The following is a 20,151-nucleotide window of genomic DNA, read 5'->3' as shown; positions in this document are numbered from 1 at the left end:
TGCTGTTTTTCATGTTATCAAACATTTCATAAGACAACATTACTTTTAATCATGACATTCATACTGACATCATTGTAACGACATATGTTGACTTCAGTTGGGAAAACTATAAGGACAGTCTTTCTCAAAATTCCATAGCGAAGGATGGGTACAACAGCTAGCTATTTGATACAAATAGCATTGTGCTTCGCATAATCGCGCGGGCACTTGATGTAATATATTAATCTATGCATTTGCTAAGTAATGGCATTTAAGTGCATGACCGATACATACGTGTGGAGCATGAGTTCATACTATTTTCGGAAGGCTTATTAGAGACTGATAATCTCACTCACATACTTCCTGTGAGGGAATAGAGTTGTGTTATTTTCAGCCTTGTAGCCTCGTATAGCAACAGTCGGGTTTTGAGACTGTAAGTGTTGTATCATAGTATTGTATTGCGCAAGACATGTAGATTAAGCCATTTTGACCAATTGTATCTCCCGATTTCTCTCTATTTTTCCTGATTTTCATATCAAAATCTCCTGATTTTTGGTTTTTAAAAGTTGGCAGGTATGCTATTACTATTGAAAAATTATTATTTTTATACCGTACCCACTATTTTTGTTGTTTTGTAGTTGCAATGCACATTTCATATTAGCAAAATAGGGTAAATATAACAGTATTTCAGTAAACTGTACTTGCTTAGTTATCCGTCAGACCTTTCCTCCATTCGCAAAACATGGTGTAATATATAAACAATTTTAAAATCTCAAGTGATAGTTGACATGATACAAACAGAGTTTTCCAAAATTAGATGCTCAAACAAGCACACACACACACACACACACACAAAAAAAGAATCATTCAAATGTCTCCTACAGGTACAGAGATATGTTTTAAAAATCCTTAAAAATGCCCAGTCCAGAACGTTTGTTAGGGATATTAAGGCCCAGACTGGAATGGGTTAAGGAATTTTGCAATATTTTCCCTATCCATAACTGGGCTATCGCAAGACAAATAAGCACCACATTAGTCATTCACACTATTGTGTTCCCAACCCAGATATATTCTACTGTATCACACAACAGATATTAAAACACACTTCACTGTACTTACTTACTCCTGGACGCTACAGCCCGTGGAGGGCCTTGGTCTCTCAAACTATCGTAGCCCACTTCTCTCGGTCGGTCACCTTGCTTCTCCATCTTCTTACACCCATCTTCCTAAGGTCTTTCTCCACGTCATCCAGCCATCTCTTTCTTGGTCTTCCTTTCAGTCATCTCCCGCCTGGTTTACCCTGATATACTTTCTTAACTGCTCTCTCTTCAGACATCCGTTCCACATATCCTAGCCTTCTCAGTCTACTACCCTTGATATCCGTCACAATATCTGGTTGTTCATATAATATCTTTATTTCCTCATTCCTCCTTATCCTCCATACACCATTATCATATACGGGTCCATATATTTTCCTTAATATCTTTCGTTCCCACCTCTGGAGGAGTTCTTCATCTGTGCCAGTAAGAGTCCATGTCTCTGATCCACAAGTCACCGCTAGTTTAACTGCGGTTCTATACACTTTAATCTTCAAATTCCTACTAAGTGTTCTTGTTCTAAAAACCTTGACTAATGAAAAATAGCTTCGGTTGCCTGATGTTATTCTTGCTTTTATCTCCTCTCTTATATCATTGTCTGAAGTAACCAGTGCAGAGATGCCAACTATTACGATTCAATCGTAATAATTACGAATTACCCACCATAATTACGCCTTTACGAATCGCACACCACAAATTACGATTCTCTGTTGATTTTAAAATCTAAGTGTCTGAAGTGTTCAAAAGAATGCACAAGGAATGCCATTACAGCTTGAATTCTCAGAATATTATTTTCGGATTTCTCAGTAAACATTTATACCCCTTTCCTGTCCCTTGTTTGAGAATATTTCGAGTTTTCACGCGCCGAGCGCAGTGTAGGCTTCCAGTAGGGCTCTACCGGAAATATAGGCACCCGTGAAGTGGTATATCTTGCGGAATTGTTGTCTTCGTTCGTCACATGATCAGACTTCCATGCAAGTATGAGAGTTCTTTTGTGTTTGTTTTGGTGGCAGAGTGGTGACAAACTCCGTTTAATTGTGAATACTGTGTGTGTGACTGTTGAAGAAGTATTTATTGTGATTTTGATTGCCAAATTTACATATATTGCTCTTCTAGGATATATGCTAATCGTGTGTTACGAAATGCGAAGTAATGAAGCGATTTCTTGTGCAGGAAAATACGTGTGCTTACGTTACCGCGATTAGTGACGCTAGTAATAAATATAGTTGAAAAATTTAGGGAAGTATACTCGGAAGAATGGCCTTGTTTAATGCATTCCTCAAAATCTCGTTCACACGTGTTTTGTAGTGTGTGTAGCCCCGATGTTTCGGATGCGCATGATGAAGAAGAACAAGACTGAATTTCGTGCTAATATGAACTCTGAACTGTTAAGTGCTCTGTTAGTGCAGAGGATGCACATGATATGAAAAGAAAAAGCATGTCACCAGTGTACGTTTACCAAACAGGAACTACAAGCTTTAAATTAAATGATACGTAAGTTAGTAAGATTACGGGGGGGGGGGGGGGGGGGGTAATCTGCGACACACACACACCCCGCCCGCCCTAACGGCTGCATTACGAATTACCTTTCTTGAAAGTTGGCATCTCTGTAATTGTTCTGCTGTATTATGCAATACCTCTTTTATAATCTTCCATTTCCCCTCAATATTTTCTTTTTGTCACTCTGTTTCCTTACCTTGAAATTGTTCAGTTATCTTTGACTTATATCTCTTTTACTATTTCATCCGTTGTAAGTTTTCTACTGTCATACCTCTTCTGGATTTTGTCTACCTGTGTTCTTCTATAATTAGCTATTCTCTGCCTTCACTTTATCCGTACCATATAATGGTCTGATTCACATTCTGCTCCTCGGCAGCTTTCCACCTGCATTATATCTGAAGCATGTCTTCTGTCAATCAGCACATGATCTATCTGATTCTGTGTGATACCATCTGGTGAACGCCAAGTAGCCTTCCTCACATCTTTCCGTTTTAGCCAGGTACTCCTAACCTCCATTTCATTACTTATGGCAAAATCTATCAACCTCAATCCTATCATTGGAATGCTCATGAAGGCTCTGTTTCCCATTTGTCCCTCTAAAGGCTTCTTCACGTCCTACTTTAGCATTAAGATTTCCTAAGACAACAAGCAACAACTTTTTCTCTTTCAATGGAAAGTTTTACCAACAAAAAGGCTTAGCGATAGGCGACCCTCTTTCTGGCATCTTAGCAGACATTTATATGGACACAATAGAACACACAAAAATTATAACACAAATAAAAGGCGTATGTTTATGGCTGAGATTTGTAGACGATACTTTCATAATTTTCGACAAAAATGTCACTAATAGTGACGAGATCTTGGAGTCCCTAAACAAAATTGACCCCAATGTTAAATTTACTAAAGAGGATGAGGTTAGGAACTCATTAAACTTTTTGGACTTAACTATTACACGCGGACATAATACCTTCGATTTTCGAATAGACAGGAAACCTACACACTCTCCCTTAACTATTATGAATTCATCCCTACACCCCAAGTCCCCAAAACAAGCCTCTTTCTATAATTTAATTTATAGAGCTTTAAAAATTCTTCTTTCTCCCAACAATTTAAAAATTGAACTGAAGTACATAAGGAATCTTGCTCAACTCAACGGGTTTAAAATAGATATGGTCAACCGTTTGATTAATAAAATCAAAATTAAATTGTCCACTAACCTCGTCCCAGAAAAACCTAAAAAAACTAGTTTCGCCACATTTACATATAACAACCCAGCCGTCCATCAGATCGCAAATACTTTAAAGAAGCACAATATCAATATAGCCTTCAGGACAGTTGACACCAATCGAAACATATTTTTTAACCACAACAAGGTGAATCACAATAGCAACCATTATTCAAGGTCCGGCATATATAAACTAACATGTACACAATGTGATTTTTCTTATATCGGACAGACTGGCCGGATCTTTAACACGAGATATCTGGAACATTATAACGCTCAAAAACACAATAAGTACTCAGCGATGAGCCAGCATATGACAGAATCGGGCCATCAATTTACATCCATAGAGAAAGATCTTACCATCATTAGAAGCATAGGTAAAGGGAAATTAATGAATGAACTGGAAAACCTACACATCTTTTTGGACCAAACCTACAATAAAAATAAAAATCTCAATGAAATTAAAAATCCTTTGTATGAATTAACACCTAGGTTAATTAATATCGTGAATTCAGATCAAAACAAAATCCCTCAATTATTTAAATCTCCACACTCAAATGCTTCATCCACCATGCCAAAAGTTAAACCCGCCCATATTGCTTCTAGAAACTCCCCTCCAGCAACAGCACACACGCCCATAGACCAGCCTACCCCCACTCTCCCTCCACGCCCCGCCCCTCCATTACCGCACCAGTACAACACCAGGAGTAGAAATGGTGATAAGACAGGCGCTGCCGGAACAGACAGGTCCATCTAGTATTAATTGAACAAGCAAGTCATTTTACAGTTAAGAGGTGTTAATTTAATACATTTTATCACAACGCGTGCTCTAAATTTTTAATTCAAAATTATTTTTCTACTTCATTACAGATATTCTTAAGATCCCTCCCAAAGACCAAGCAACACATCAACGGGAACAATTTTCACACAAGACTGTATCAAGTGTCTAGGAGTTTCTTCTCAATTAAGCAGCAGCCTAAAACTATGAAACAGCTTAATATTGTACTCTTGTCAATTCCTTGACGTTACAAGAGACCCAAAGTCAAGACGCTAACAGTTTCATTCACAACGTTCTTGACCAGTCTACCTACAACAATCGGCTTTTAAATCTCCACTTGTGCATGACAACACATTTAAATATTAGTTACGTCAAGAACATGAAAATGAAAATCGTGGGTCAAATAAGCCCCAGTTTTAATATCACCCTTTCTCAAGACTTATGATTTTAAAAAAAGAAGATACGTATCATTTTATTTTTATTTTTGAACATTTTAAGTTAACCAGAATAGAACTGCCAAGTTAAAACACATTTAATTTAAATTTATATTTTCAATCTTGACCAACCTACAAGCAACAATCAGTTCAAATCTCCACTTATTGTTGACGACACATCCTGTCACCAGACATGGTACGTCAAGAACTTAATATGATATAGGGGTCACATAAACCCCGATATGCAATCCTCTTTACCGAAAAGATCCATTTTAGTTTTGGACATTTTTCATATCAGATAGATTAGGACCAAAAAAAAACTTCACTGTATTAACTTATGTTTGTATATATTGTATATAGTGTATATATTGGTATGTTTATATTGGTTAAAAAGGTCCCAAACCTTGACCTAAAGGTTGTTTACAGGCTGAAGATGCCCAAAATAATGGGTGAAACATGTACGTGACCAAATAAGTCTACAGAAAATCATGTAGAGAACAACCACATTAAACGTGGAAAGTATTGAATAGGTGGTTTTTTATTAAATTATCCTTGATATCTATGCCTAACGTCATCTTCAATACGGAACAATAATGAGAGTTGTTACTTGTAATAAGATCAGCTCTTGACGAAGACACATCGTATGTCGTACGCACCTTGAGTAGTGGTGGCATGATATATTTTTGCTCGTAATTCATCACACATCTTTTGGTGATTTTTTACGATTGTGGCAATAGTGGGCTGCATGTTATAACTTTGAATTATATTGAAATTGTTTTTATCGTTAGTGTGTGATGACTGATTATCTTGTTGATTGGTCCGGCAGTGATGATGAGTTTGCGAGTGAAGGAAGTGCTGATTCTGAAACGCAAAGTTCGAAAAGTGATGACGAACTGGAACTCAACCCAGCCTGGACAAATTGAACATTCGGCTTGAATATACCATTTAGCAAAGAAAACAAACTGCAAGTGCCGATACCGGGAGAAAACAAGCCAATTGCGTGGTTTCTGTTGTTGCTTGATAACAATTTTTTGGAATTTGTTTATCGTGAGACAAACAGTTATGCGTTTGAGTTGTTTTGTGGGCCAAGCACAAACGAAAAATCGCACATTACGAGATGGAAGGAAGTCAATGTCAATGAACTAAAGACATTTTTGGGTTTGCTAATTCATACAGGAACATTACGAATGAGCAGACTCAAAGATTATTTGGAAAACTTGCAGCCTTTTCAACGTTCCTGTGTTTCAACAGTATATGAGCCAGGATTGTTTTCTAAGTATATTACGATGCCTGCACTTTTCCCCAGCTAGACCTATCAATGATCCCAAACCCCAGTCATTAGACAGACTGGAGAAAGTGAGGCACACATTGATTTTTTTCAACAATAAAATGTCTAGCCTTTATTATCCTTTACGGGAGCTGTCCATTGATGAAGCTATGGTACTTTGGTGAGGTCGCTTGGTTTTCAAGCAATATATGAAGGGGAAAGGGCATAACTATTGGCATAAAACTTTATGCTCTAAATGAACTTTCAAATTTATTGTGTATGCCGGAGCCAACCACCAGTTCTCTGGGAAAGGTCACACTACAAAAGTGGTCATGCATCTTTTGGAGCAACTTCTGAATAATGACTATGCTGTGTTCATGGACAATTATTATAATAGTTTTGCCCTAGCATCTAAGATGCTGTCAGAAAACACATACAGTACAGGAACACCCCGAGCTGACCAGCAGCACAACCCTCCAATTGTGAAGACGGCAATACTGCCTAAAAGTGGAACCATCGCTTAGTACGCTGAGGGAATTATGGTGGGCAAATGGAGCAAGTGGTACAATACATTTCCTCGCAATTCGAGAATACAGTGGTCACTCTTACAAATAAGAGGGGCCAAGAAACAGAAAAACCTTTGCCAATAGTGCAATACAATGCACATGTGAAAGGGACTGATCAGTGTGACCAACTCAAGGTATACTATCCTTTCGAAAGGAAAACTCTTAGCTGGTACAAAATAATTTTTGTCCACATTCAGTTGATGATCATCAATGCTTTCCACTTATACAACATGCACAATACCAGGCTTGGAAATCTGAAAATGGTTTTATACAACTTCCACCTGCAAATAGTGGAATCACTTTTGCCATCCCGTGAAGCGGAGATAGTGCGCACTCCTCTAAGAAAGAACAACTTACATCGGTTGGTGAAAAATGATGAGCAAGACTCCAAAGGAGGAACCAAACGCAAAAAGTGCCAGGTCTGCTATAAAGCAGGACGTAAGAAACAATCAGCCTGTTCTGACTGTCCAGATTTGCTGGGGCTTTGCCCGGTTGTTTACTTTGACAAGTACCACAAAGACATGCAAGTGGACCTAACAGTGGATGGTGGATGTATGTATGTATGTTTCAGTCCGTTAGTAATGCCGCTGGTGGGATCCTCAACAGCTCTACCATCGGCTGTCGTAGATAGCCCCCTCACTGAAGATGCGTACTGGGGAAATGAGGAGTGAGGTAGTTTCCCATTGCTTTCCTCACCGAGCCGGAGTTGCTATTACATATCAGTTGCCAAGCCCACTGAAATGCATCCACCAACCGACCCTATGAGCAACATTATCACACCATTCATAGCAGGGACTGGCTGCATAAGGATTGGCATTACTAGCATCGCTCATACCTCAGTCACTTTCATATTGTCAAAGCCAAGGATAAGATGACAGATCTATGAAAGTAACAAAATTGCTCTAGCCTATACTAGAAGACATAGTGCACTGTAAACACTAGGTCCTGCCAGCAAAGGCATATGGTGGATGGAGCTGTAAATTATTGTACATAGTGAAAAAACAACATTAATAAAACTAAATGTGGTTTCCAGTTTTCCAATTTATAACATGTCATAAACAGTAATTATTGTAATTTCATTATAACATAAGATTTTCAACAAAATAGCAGTCAGTGGTGTAACGCACGGTGCTGAGGGGCCGAATCCGACTCAGACGTAGACGTTTTCAGAAATTTTAATTTAGGCATGTATCATTATGTCACATATTTGGATTTTTGACAACATTTAGTAAGTTTTATATCTTTTTTTTTCGTTTTCAGTTTTTGGGTGGAAATGTGTAATCTGCATAGCAGCAAACGTGTTACGATGTTTCTGCAGGGGACAAAGAGAACATGTCAAGCGAGAAGAAAACATACTATTGAATACATCCATAAAATCTACCCACTTGATGTGTCTTTTTTGACATGCGTGCATTTTATATACTGTATGTGTGGGTACATTGAAAGGAGGAAACCAGGACAAAAGAACAAATACCATTTTTCACTGGGACTTATTAAATAGGTGTATTAGAAGGTGTATAAAACACCAGGACTAAAAGTATGAAAGCATTTGCACTGGGGCCCATAAAGGTATGAACGTATTATTGCAGATATTATTCTTTCCAAAACAAATATTAGCTGAAACATATTTTGGACCAGTGGGTTATTAAGCATCATTTTCTGGTCGCATTCTTCGAGCAAAAATTAGAGATTAAACTCAGCCATGTGCGAGAGAATGACTTTGACTGCAATCTGTAATCAACAAATTAATTTAAAAACCACCTACTCGATACATAATTTTTTTGCCTGGGGCAAAATTAAAAATACATTTGCTCACACAGAACATGTTTCGATCACTTAGTGGTCATCTTCAGCTGTAATTTGCCCAAGGCAAAAAAAATGAAGTATCAGTTAGGTGGTTTTTAAATTAATTTGTCGATTGTGCTCATCGATATGGTCATGAAGTGGACGGCTTGCAATGCAATTTGTAAGGCGACCACTTCGATTTGCTTCAATTTACTTATTCGGAACAAATATTTCAGGTTCCCTATGGAAATCAACATCATCATTCTGAATGTAATGCGAAATAAAAGCACAAATAGGCTTACTACGTTGTTAAGCAGTATCACTGAAAACCAGCAAGCAAAATTGAACTTACCTGAGGCTAACAGCTCCTGCAGGTGTAATTTACCCTTGTAAAGTTTAGGAATTTTAGGCCATTGTCCATTTTTGTGCAATTTTTCCCAACCTGCCTCCTCAGGCGAGGGCTGGTGTGTGTTGGAAATCATGTTCCTTTCATACGGAATGACAAAATACATTTTCAAGACTAGGAAATATGTGATCCTAATAAGCGGTAATAGCAAAAATTTGTGACTCTAAGCGAGGTATTTTTTTGTATGGATTGAATTTTACTTGAGTTGGGACTTTCGTCTTCATCAAAGATTTCTATTGTATGAATATGTGCTCCTTTATCATTTTCTAAAGGAGTGGTGTTTTTTATTCTTTAATTGCAAGTATACTTCCAGCAGTTCGTGAATATGAATTTTCCCAACTTCATATAAAACCATTACTGTCTCTCAATTGCTCCTCAGCAAAGTTACATAGACATGACAAGGCGCTGTAGACTCTCATTCTGTAGTCATTAAAAATGGAGAACCTGAAGTCTTCACTTATCTTAAATTAACAATTTGTTTCAAAGGTGCTGGGAGCAGCAAGCAGAATGTGTGATTAGTCAACAAGATATTAAACTAAAAGTTGTGTTGCAGTGTGAGAGACCACATATGATTAATGTAACAAAAGGCAAATTATGAGCTTAAGCTCTTTGATAGTAAATTTAACAAATTTTGTGAATTCTTCCTTAATAAAAATAAAAATAACAGGCTAATGAGTGAAATAGTAATCTCGGTGCAATTTCAGAGTAACTCAGTATACGGTATGACAACATAGTATTCTAGACTTCATATTGAAGGAAATGTCCAAGGTCATTTCTGATACTGGTACACGTGTGCACAGAAATGGTGTCCCAACATAAACAATCAACATTCCCCCACTCTAGTACTGAAAAGGAGGGGATGGAATGAAGGGGTGGTGTTGGAGGCCATTCCAGTACCATAAAAGAGGGGAAGGGAGTGAACAGATATTTCTGAAGGCGCGGTGTGTGTATTGCTATACATCGCCACTGTGCCCATTTCAATCACAACAGTCTTGTAGCAGGATGTTTACCTGCAACAGTACATTAAGCGAGGTGTTGGGGGGATGCCATGCTTTGTTTATATCGGGCACCATTTTTGTGCACGCGTGTACCAGAGCAATTGTCCATTTTAATGTTTTATAAGAAATAAAACCTGATTTTTTTGGGAGTAAGTTGATCTAACTGCACCTTTATTCAACTGTTACTGTTTGTTGTGAGAGTGACAGTTTGCACATGGTGCAACATCAAATGGAATTACAGAATTTTCTGCACATCCATCATGCTGGTGGATGTGGAATGAAGCATATTTCCAACATTATTCATATTTAGTTCCTACCAAAAAAATTGTCCAAGTGTAAGTTAACACTTTATTATTTTTCAGATTACTTCTGTTGGGGGTCTTAAGAACTATAGACAGAGCAATACTGTTTCTGGCTATCATTTGGGAGGAGTAACTGCTGCTAACCGTCCTACATATCATACACGCGGTGGAGGAGCGAAGTCGGTCAGCACGGGACGTGGCAAACGCGGGCAGGTAGGTTGAATTTCAAATTCTTTTTGAGCACTCTTTGAAAAATTTTTGTTGTATATACTTAAAATGAATTGCTTTCTTTCAGGGAAGTAGCAAGAAAAAGTCATCAGGCAGCAAAAAGATAATTCATCGTGATTCAGAAAAGCGTGAAACAAAAGGTCGTGGAATGACTGTCGAAGGCTTGGACACGAGGTGAGTTTGTAGGTTTTTGTGGAAAATTCTTTTTTCTTTTACATGTCTGTCCATTGCTGAACAGATGGTTAATATGGGCACCAGGTCACACGTTTCAGTTTAAAGAGCCTAGTGTATGAAATGGCTGTACATCAATGAACCATTAAATATGACCACTTGACTCGGGAACATTATAGTTCATCTGGAATGGGGGAGAGTAACACGTGATGTGGTGGTAGCATGGCATATATAGGGCAGGTCTAAAGGCATGTTGTTAGTAGTGTCTCCAGCATCAGAATGGGAAAAGCAGCCTATCCCTCAGTGTTTGTTAGAGGCAAATTGTGATGGCACGGTGCCTTCCAGCTGAACTGAAATTATGTGGCTTGTGGGCTTCTCTAGTGCCGCTATTGTGCGCACATATCAAAAGTGGTGCAACGATGGCCAAATGATTATGTATCATCAATCAGTCATTAATGATCTGTATTTCTGGCTTTCGCCTAGGTGCCAGATTTCTTAACAATTGTTTACCTACCTTTTCCTTTAACAGTTTCAAAGAACTTGGAAATTTATCAAACATTTCCCTTGATAATTTCTTCCAATCCCGTACTCCTTGTCCTATAAATGAATATTTCCCCAGTTTGTCCTCTTCAATTCAAACGGGTGACGGACGTGGGTGAGTGAGGCTCCACAGTAATCAAGTGATTTGAAGGTGTTATATAGCAGTGAAAGTGACAAAAATTTGCGGAAGTGTTACATTTGTATTTACCAATCAGTATACACACAAGTTTTGTTGGTATTGATCTTCTTTTTCTTCCAAATTCACATTGTAAAGAAAATGGGTCGTGGAAACAATGGAGTTGGAAGCCCAGCCATTAAGAGTGCTGCCAACGTAGACCGCCTCGTGAAGTGCGCACTGGACGATTTCATTAACTCGGACAGCTTCCTTGAAAAAATTGTGCAGGCCATTTCGACCCGCACAACAGAAGTGGTCATAAAAGAACTTAAAAAAAATATTTAAAATTTAATATCGAAGCGTTGTCAGAGTTAACTGAAAAACTTGATAAGAAGGAGGCGGAAATCCGCAAGCTGAAGGAGGATATGGACGCTAAGTGTGATTCATTGGAGCAATATAGCAGGCGAAATAATGTAAGAATTTTCGGCATTCCTGAAAGTTCGAACGAAAACTGCGATGAACTAGTGCTCAACGTGTGCAAAGCAGTAGGTGCAGATGTGAGACTTAATGACATGGATAGGTGTCGCAGAGTAGGACCTCGATCTCCAGGAAAAACACGACCTATCCTAGTGAAATTTGTGTCTTATCGCTCACGGCAGGACGTCTTCACGAAAAAAAAGGAAACTAAAAGGATCATCTACAACAATCCGTGAAGATCTTACGGCTGTCAGAATGTCCATCTTGAAGACAGCAATCGAGCGTTGTGGACTTATAAACACTTGGCCTGATTCAGGAGACATCATAATCAAGAAGGCGGACGGGATGAAATTAAGAGTTTGCCAGTTAAAGGAACTTCCTATGGCATAAGGTTCTGTTGCAGTGCTGCTTTATCACTGGACAATGTGAGTCTACTCCCATCCTTTACCGTAAGTCACAGCCGAGAAGCTATCTTTTTATTTAGTTTAAGAAAATCTATCTGTCTATCTCTATCCATCTATTTACCGTATTCATTGATCTAAATATCAATTAGCTTATCTGTCTTATCTACCATCTGTCGATTGACTTACTCTTTAATCACTTTCCTAACTGGTTCTAATTTTAATCAGGCCCCGTATTTACGTCTACATAGATATAACATCTACACGACGTAGAATAAGCTCCTACTCGAGTTATTCTGTACGCATAATCTGCTGTTGCACGTTGTTATTATTATTATTATTATTATTATTATTATTATTATTATAGACAATTTAGCTATCTAAAATACGTAAATTGCTAAATTGCTGATTATTCATTGGATGTATTCGCATGCTGTGTTCTACTTCTAGTTAGTTTTCATTTTAGCAATTGGCAATGCATACCACTAACAGCAGTAATCCCTCTGACCATTGCAATACTTTCCTTGTCACACTTCCCCTTCTCCGCCCATCCCTTCAACCTGTCCACCTGCTAGTCCATTGACCCGAACCCCACCCCTTGAAGCTACAACACACATTCTCCAGTCAGCCCTAAATAGACATAAAAGCGCACTTCACATGTCACCTTAATGCCCAGAGTTTAGTTTCTCAAACTCGTATAGATGTACTAAAAGCGATTTTCATTCCACTGTCCTTTGATATCTTATTCAGTCAAAGTTGGTTGAAAGTCAAACATCAAGCTAAGAATCTTGATTTACCTGGCTACTGCCTTCTGAGGGATGACACGCTTGGCAAAGGGGGAGGTGGGGTCTGTGCTTTTGTTTCTTCGCGCTTGAAACCTCAAATTATCTGTCAGTCGCCTCAACAGTACGAGCGTAAACCTGAGTACATGTTCATAGAGATACAGGTCGCTACTGTGAAATGCTTGGTAGGTGTAGTATACAAACCGCCTAAAGCTCGCCGTCTGAATGACTTAGAGACTGATATTAACAGACTGTTACCTATGTACGAACATTTTATAATGATGGGAGATTTTAATACAAACCTTCTAGATCCAGATTCTTCCGAAGCCACCCATTTATTGAATACGTTTCAGGCATGCAGCATGGCGGTCCTCCCACTTTCTCCCACTCACCACACTAAAACTTCACACACACTACTGGACCTAATAGTAATGAACAACCCTGACAGAGTATTACATCACAGCCAGACATCTGCTCCCGGACTCTCAGCCCATGACATCATCATTATGTCTTACGCACTGCAATGCCCTAAACATAAACCTAAGTACGTGACTTACCGAGACTATAGCCGTATTAACAACGAAAAATTATTGGAAGACGCTTTTTCGATGCCGTGGCAGGAGATAACTCATAAAACTAATATTGACGACATGTTCACCACTTTCAATAACATGATACTACATATTTTTGACAATCGTGCCCCTACACGAACAGCACGCGTCTGTAAAAGACTCTCCCCGTGGCTAAATGATGATATTAGAGCAATGATGGCTAAGCGGGATGCAGCTCATAGGAAATATAAATATTACCCGACAGAGGAAAACTTTATCTATTACAAACGACTACGTAATAAAACGACTCAGACAGTAAGAAACACTAGACTACGGTACGCCCATGACCTTATAAAACCTGACGTAAGACCCGCTACTTCATGGAAGTCAATCTGCCATTTTGGACTAAATAAACCGGACAAGGTAGACGATTTAGAAGTTTCTCTTGATGAATTGAATAATCACTTCGTATCCTCCCATGTACAATTAAATGAAGAAGCAAAAGAAAATCTTTTGTGTGCAAATTACAACACACCACCCGTAGGCAGAGACAAATTTTATTTTAGTCATGTCTCACCCCTTCAAGTGAAAGCGGCTATCATGCGAATTAAAACTAAATCCACAGGGGTGGACAATATATGTATTATAACGCTAAAGAAAATAATCGACGCTATTTTTCCAGTATTGACATTCATATACAATTTCTCCCTTCAAAATAGTGTATTTCCAACTGTCTGGAAAATGGCCCTGGTGCATCCTTTACCAAAGACAAAATCTCCTAGACTAATCAGTGACTACAGACCTATAAATATACTGTCAATAGTAGCCAAGGGACTCGAACACATTGTGCATAATCAAATCACCAACTATCTCAACGACCACGACATATTAGACCCACACCAGTCAGGTTTCTGACGCAATCACAGTACATGTACTGCCTTACTAAGCGTGACTGACCGTATAAGACAGGCTATTGATGAGCAAAAACTATCCTAGTATTATTGGACTTCAGCAAAGCATTTGACTCGGTATACCATGAGTTGCTCCTATCCAAACTTTATCACCTAGGGTTCTCCTACAGTACTCTGAGATGGTTGGGAGCTTATTTACACGAACGTCAACAACGTGTCATCAATCAAGGTGCATTTTCTTCGTGGCAAATGTAAAAAAGAGGTGTCCCACAAGGGTCAACCCTTGCTCCTTTGCTATTTTCTGTCTATATCAACGACCTAGCTAAACAGCTGACACATTGTAAACGTCACATCTATGCTGACGACGTACAATTGTACATCCATGCAAAACCAACAGACGTTTTGACAGCAATCGAGAAAATTAACATGGATCTAGAGGCCATAAGTAAATGGTCTTACCAGCGTGGACTTAGTTTGAACCCAAAAAAGTCCCAAACTATAGTAATTGCCCACCCAAGACTTATTTCCGACAATTTTCGCATGTCCATCCCCGACGTACAACTTCAAAATCAAGTTTTGCCCTTTTGCAAGAGCGTAAAAATTCTCGGAGGAACCATTGACCAGCACCTCTCGTGGATGGATCAGATAATATCTGTGAGTAGACGAGTTTTTGCTACGTTGCACACATTAAACAATTTCAAATTTACTTTTCCGTTCAGTTTAAAGAAGAAACTAGTTGAAACCCTCGTTCTTCCAATATTCTATTATTGTGACGTAGTTTACAAAGATGTGAAAACCGAGCTTCAAGATAAACTACAACGTGCACAGAATGCCTGTGTAAGATTTATATGTAATCTGAAATTGTCAGATCATGTTACCCAGTCTTACGTCGACCTCGGATGGCTACGCCTTGAAGACAGACGGAAGCTGCATACCCTGACTTCATTGCAACGAATCCTTACCTTACAATCCCCATCTTACCTGTATGAACGATTTCATAGCCTTTCTGAACACCATGATAAAAACACCAGAGCGCTGAGCTCGACATTGCTCGCTATTCCTAAGCATAAATCCTCAACCTACAACAATTCCTTCACTGTTGTGGCCAGCCGTGAATGGAACTTACTTCCGCAGGAGGTCAGAGGGATATCAAACCACGGAAGATTTAAACGTATGTGTTAAAAATATCTCTATGAAACGAGCTCGTAGTGAGACAGTCTTCTTCTTCTTCTTCTTCTTCTTCTTCTTCTTCTTCTTCTTCTTCTCCTCGTGGTCCTTCTTCCTCTTCTGCTTATTATTATCATTATTAGACTATTATTATTCATCAATAGTGTTAGAAAGTACTCAGCTGTGGTTTCCTGCATTCCCTATCCACATTTTGCAATGTTTTTCACCCACATTAAACACATGAAAACTCTAACATTCGTCAATGTGATATATTTCTGGAACTGGATAAATTAATTGTAAATATTAGTAGGTTTATCTATATTATTATTATTATTATTATTATTATTATTATTATTATTATTGAAATTGTAATTCGTTCTTTGTTGTATATTAATTTCTTCGTAGGAAGCAAAATGTTAATTTATATTGTGTATTATAATAGTTATTTTTTTGTACAGCAGGTTAGCATAGTACCGTAGTAATTTGTTTCAGTCTCTTTTTTTCATTCAGTATGTCATTTTTATGTTAATTATGTATTCCACTGGTTAAGTGTAAGACAGGGACACATGTCCCTAACTTTGCCAGTTAAAATAAATCATATCTATCTATCTAACAGTGGCTTATTGATGCCAGAGGCTATTGTACATTGTTCAGAGTGACTGCGGGGCCACAGTTTGAGAAATTACCAACAGGACAAAGGTGATGACCAAGCCAGATTTTCCCAGCACACTGGATTGCTGCTGCGTATGGGACTGTGGAGTCAATGACCCAGTTGTACCCTAATGTTGACTGCACTGAATCCAGATTACTGCCAGTTCGTCACTTTGCCATTGGAGCATGTGTGCCAAATTCCATTGAAGGCTGTGAGACATGGTTGGGCAGGGGCAAGTTGATGGAAGAGGTGTGATGACCTGGGCGGTGTTTTCATGAGACTCGCTGGGCCCCATTATTCTGATAAACCAATCCCTATCTGGATATCTGGACATTACTTCCAACAGGATAATATGTTGCGCCACACTGCCAGGATTGTGAAGGACTGTTTCAAGGAACGTAGTAGTGAGTTTGCTTCAATGCTGTGGCCCCCAAATAGCCCCATTATGAACATTGAACATACGTGGTTGTACTTTGAGAGGCAGGTTCGTGCTAAATCACTGCCCATCCGTTATGTCAACTGGAGGACCTGCTGTTGCGCTTGTGGTATCACATAACCCAGGATGCTTTCTGCCTCCTTGCTGAATCATTACCTCGCCAAGTGGCCACCATTCTCTGGGCAGAAGGTGGGTCCTACACCATATTAGGTATTTGGCCGTTCATGCAATGGCTCCTTAGTGTATAAAAGGGTACCAAAAATAAGGGTGTGAGGAATTTGTTTGTCAGGGGTATTTGTTTAATTTTATTTAGAAATCATATTCATGATTTCGAGTGACTGACCGTTTTCAGATTTCTCGGAACTGTTCTCTTTTTAAACATTTCATTGTTGGAGCAAAACCTTGCAATTTCTTTTTTATGTTTTCTACTAGCATTTGTTCATGTTACATTAGCTTTTGTTCAATAGCAATGGAAATGTTATCTGGTGGGGATGACTGGCAACAGAAGATAGTTTGTGATAGACAGTAGTCAGTCAGCACAATGTTATTGTTGATTATGAGCTAAGGAACCTTGGATTATTCAAAATTTTGTTGGTTGAATTGGCTCTATCGTCAATGCAGTCTTGAAATAAAATGTTCAGAATTAAAAAGAAAAGAAATTTTGTTTTAAATATTTCTGAGCAAAGCTGATGGTTTTCAAAATATTAGCAACGAACTATTTCAACCCACCTTTAGCCCCCCTTCCTCCTGCTAATTAGCCAACATCTTTGACACATCATCATCCTAAACCATCTCCAGTTTTCCGGGTGTGGTATATCAGCCTCCTCCATCTCATCCTGTCCTTGTACCATTCCTCCTCCACCAACTTGTCCCAATCATGACCTCTCAGCAGTACATTGTTCTTAACTAAATCTGTCCATTTCCTTTATGGCCTTCCCACAGGTCGTCTTCCTTCTACTTTTCTGTTAAATTCCTTCCTTGCAGTTCTGTTAGCTGGCATCCTCTTCATGCGACCAAACCACTTCAGTCTTGATATCTGAATCTTACTGAGGAGAGAATCATCTATTCCTACTTCTTCTCTAATTTTCTCATTCCTAATCTTGTCTTTCCTGGTTTTCTGGATCATAGTGCGTAGGAATTTCGTTTCAGCTGCCTGGAGTTTTGAATTATCTCTATTGGTCAGTGTTGTGGTTTCAAGACTGTATGTAAGAATTGGTGTATAATAGAACTTGTACAATGTCATTTTTGTTTTCATAGGTACAGTATGCACCAAAATATACAGTACTGGAAATTTTGTTAGTCTCATTGTCATTACCTTACTTATCGAGATGATAGTGTAAATGTTCAAAATGTGCTCCATTGCGCTGTAGGCAGTGTTCATAGTGATCACGCACATTTTCCAACATGTTCTGGAATGTAGGTTGCTGCAGAGTTCCAAAGAACAAGACTATCTTCTGACGTAATGCAAACACAGTTTTGGGTGGATCTGGACAATTGAAAATTTGCTCCTTTAACATCTCCCACACGTAAGCATCAAGTGGTGTGAGATTGGGGGAATGTGATGGATAGGGGAACTCAGCCCCGCGGGAAATTACTCGTCCTGGAAAGGTTTCTTGCAGTATAGCCATAGTCTGTCGAGCGGTGTGGCAGGTCGCCCCGTCTTATTGGAATCGCCGTCTATTCATCTGCATGTTCCTGGCACGGCAAAACCTTCTTAGATCCTGAATAAATGGCCTGATCACCATGTTCCTGTAGCATTCCTGGTTAACAGTAAGAGGTGCACCATCATCATTCTCTATGAAATACGGACCTCGCACACAGTTTCCTGGCATGCACACCAAATCGTCGCACTATGTTGCGTTTTCTGGACTATAGTTTCTGGCCTCTCGAAACCAAGAAAGAGAGTTGTTTGGCGATTGATAAAACCGTCCAAGTGAATGTGACTTTCGTCGAAGAACCACACGTTGAACAAGAAATCTGGATCCTCATACACCATTGCCAAAAATTGTGCACAATATTCCACTCGGACATGCGTATTGTGCTGTCAATTGTTGCCCAACCTGTATTCGGCACGGAAATCCACCTATGTCTTCAAACAATCGTCGAAGTAACGTAGGGCTGATGTTTAATTTCAGGGCTGTTCGCCGAAGACTTCGCTTTGGAGACTGCAACACCTGATTGAGGACATGTCCATGATTTTCATTTGTGGACACAGTTACTGGCCTACCAGACCTTTCCTTGCATTGACACAGTACACTACCCATACGACAAAAATTTTTAACAATAGATATTGTTGCTAGGCGCTGGCTTATTGAAATGTTCACGATATTGTTCCGCCACTAACTTTAAACTCGGCCCACCTTGATAACAGTTTCCGTACGAGTGAAAATAATACTCCAATATAAACACTTTTTCCTCTGTCGCGAAACCCATTGTCACTTTCAATCATAGAGCACAACGTTCTTTACACAACTAACAATTCATCAAGGTGATGTAACACGCAGACGCTCAGGCGCGCACTGCGAGAAAATGAGTACTGTATATTTTGGCACATACCGTATTTGCTCATCCCCCAGCAGGTGTCTTACCTGGTGGAATTGTGTTTTATTGATTCGATTGTTCACCTCATGTTTTGCTAGATTGTCATTTGATAGTACAGTATTTGAAAACTGGAACTCTGTCTAGTTGGGCTTCATTTAACATAACTATTGGTTCTGCTCCTTCCCCACACACTTTCAACACCAACCGTCTTGGTCTTACTGATGTTTAAACCATATTTCTTAAACTCCTCATTGCAGCTTTGCAGTTCCTCTTCTGAGTCACTCCAGATTGCAACATCATCTGCAAATGTGAAGGCTTTGATATCTCCATGTTCTTTCCTTTTAATAGATTTCATTACTACATCCATCACAATAAGAAATAGAAGTAGTGACAATGAGCTGCCCTGCTGCACTCCTCTCTTTGTTTCAAACCGGCACTTGAATAAAACTTCTATTTCCACTATACAACATTTTCACTTTGTCTATGAGGCTGTCTCACACTAGAAGTTCTTTCATGCATTGCCAAATTATTTCCCTTGGTACATTGTCATAGACTTTCTCAATGTCACAGTATTTTTCCATTAGCATCCTAATTACAAATATAAGGTCTGTAGTTGACCTTCCTGGTCTGAAGCCATACTGCTCTTCTTCCAGAATTGGTTCAACAATATCTCTTGATTCTGGTCTCTATTATTTTTTCCAAGGCCCCGCACCGCTGGCTGCGCTGAAGCGTGTGACTGGGGAAGACATGTCCATGCGTGTACCGCCATGTTGCGGACGCTCCTCAGCTTGACCCGGAGATTTATTTATTTATTGATTTATTTATTTATTTACATAGTTTAC

General features: G+C 39.1%; 1 protein-coding gene across 3 annotated transcripts in view; it reads left to right on the top strand.

Annotated features, from left to right (window-relative positions):
- Nucleotides 1-20,151, top strand: part of LOC136857688 (constitutive coactivator of PPAR-gamma-like protein 1 homolog) — a 339,417-nt gene that overhangs the window by 270,425 nt on the left and 48,841 nt on the right. For all 3 annotated transcript variants that reach the window (XM_067136540.2, XM_067136539.2, XM_067136541.2), the window contains exons 18-19: nucleotides 10,398-10,550; nucleotides 10,633-10,739. In XM_067136540.2, coding sequence (XP_066992641.1) covers nucleotides 10,398-10,550; nucleotides 10,633-10,739 — 260 coding nt within the window. The remainder of the gene's footprint in view (nucleotides 1-10,397; nucleotides 10,551-10,632; nucleotides 10,740-20,151) is intronic.

Source organism: Anabrus simplex, chromosome 1 (assembly GCF_040414725.1).
Source record: "Anabrus simplex isolate iqAnaSimp1 chromosome 1, ASM4041472v1, whole genome shotgun sequence".
NCBI lineage: Eukaryota > Metazoa > Arthropoda > Insecta > Orthoptera > Tettigoniidae > Anabrus > Anabrus simplex.
Note: the sequence above shows the minus strand (reverse complement) of the source record. Positions and strands in the feature narration are given on the sequence as shown.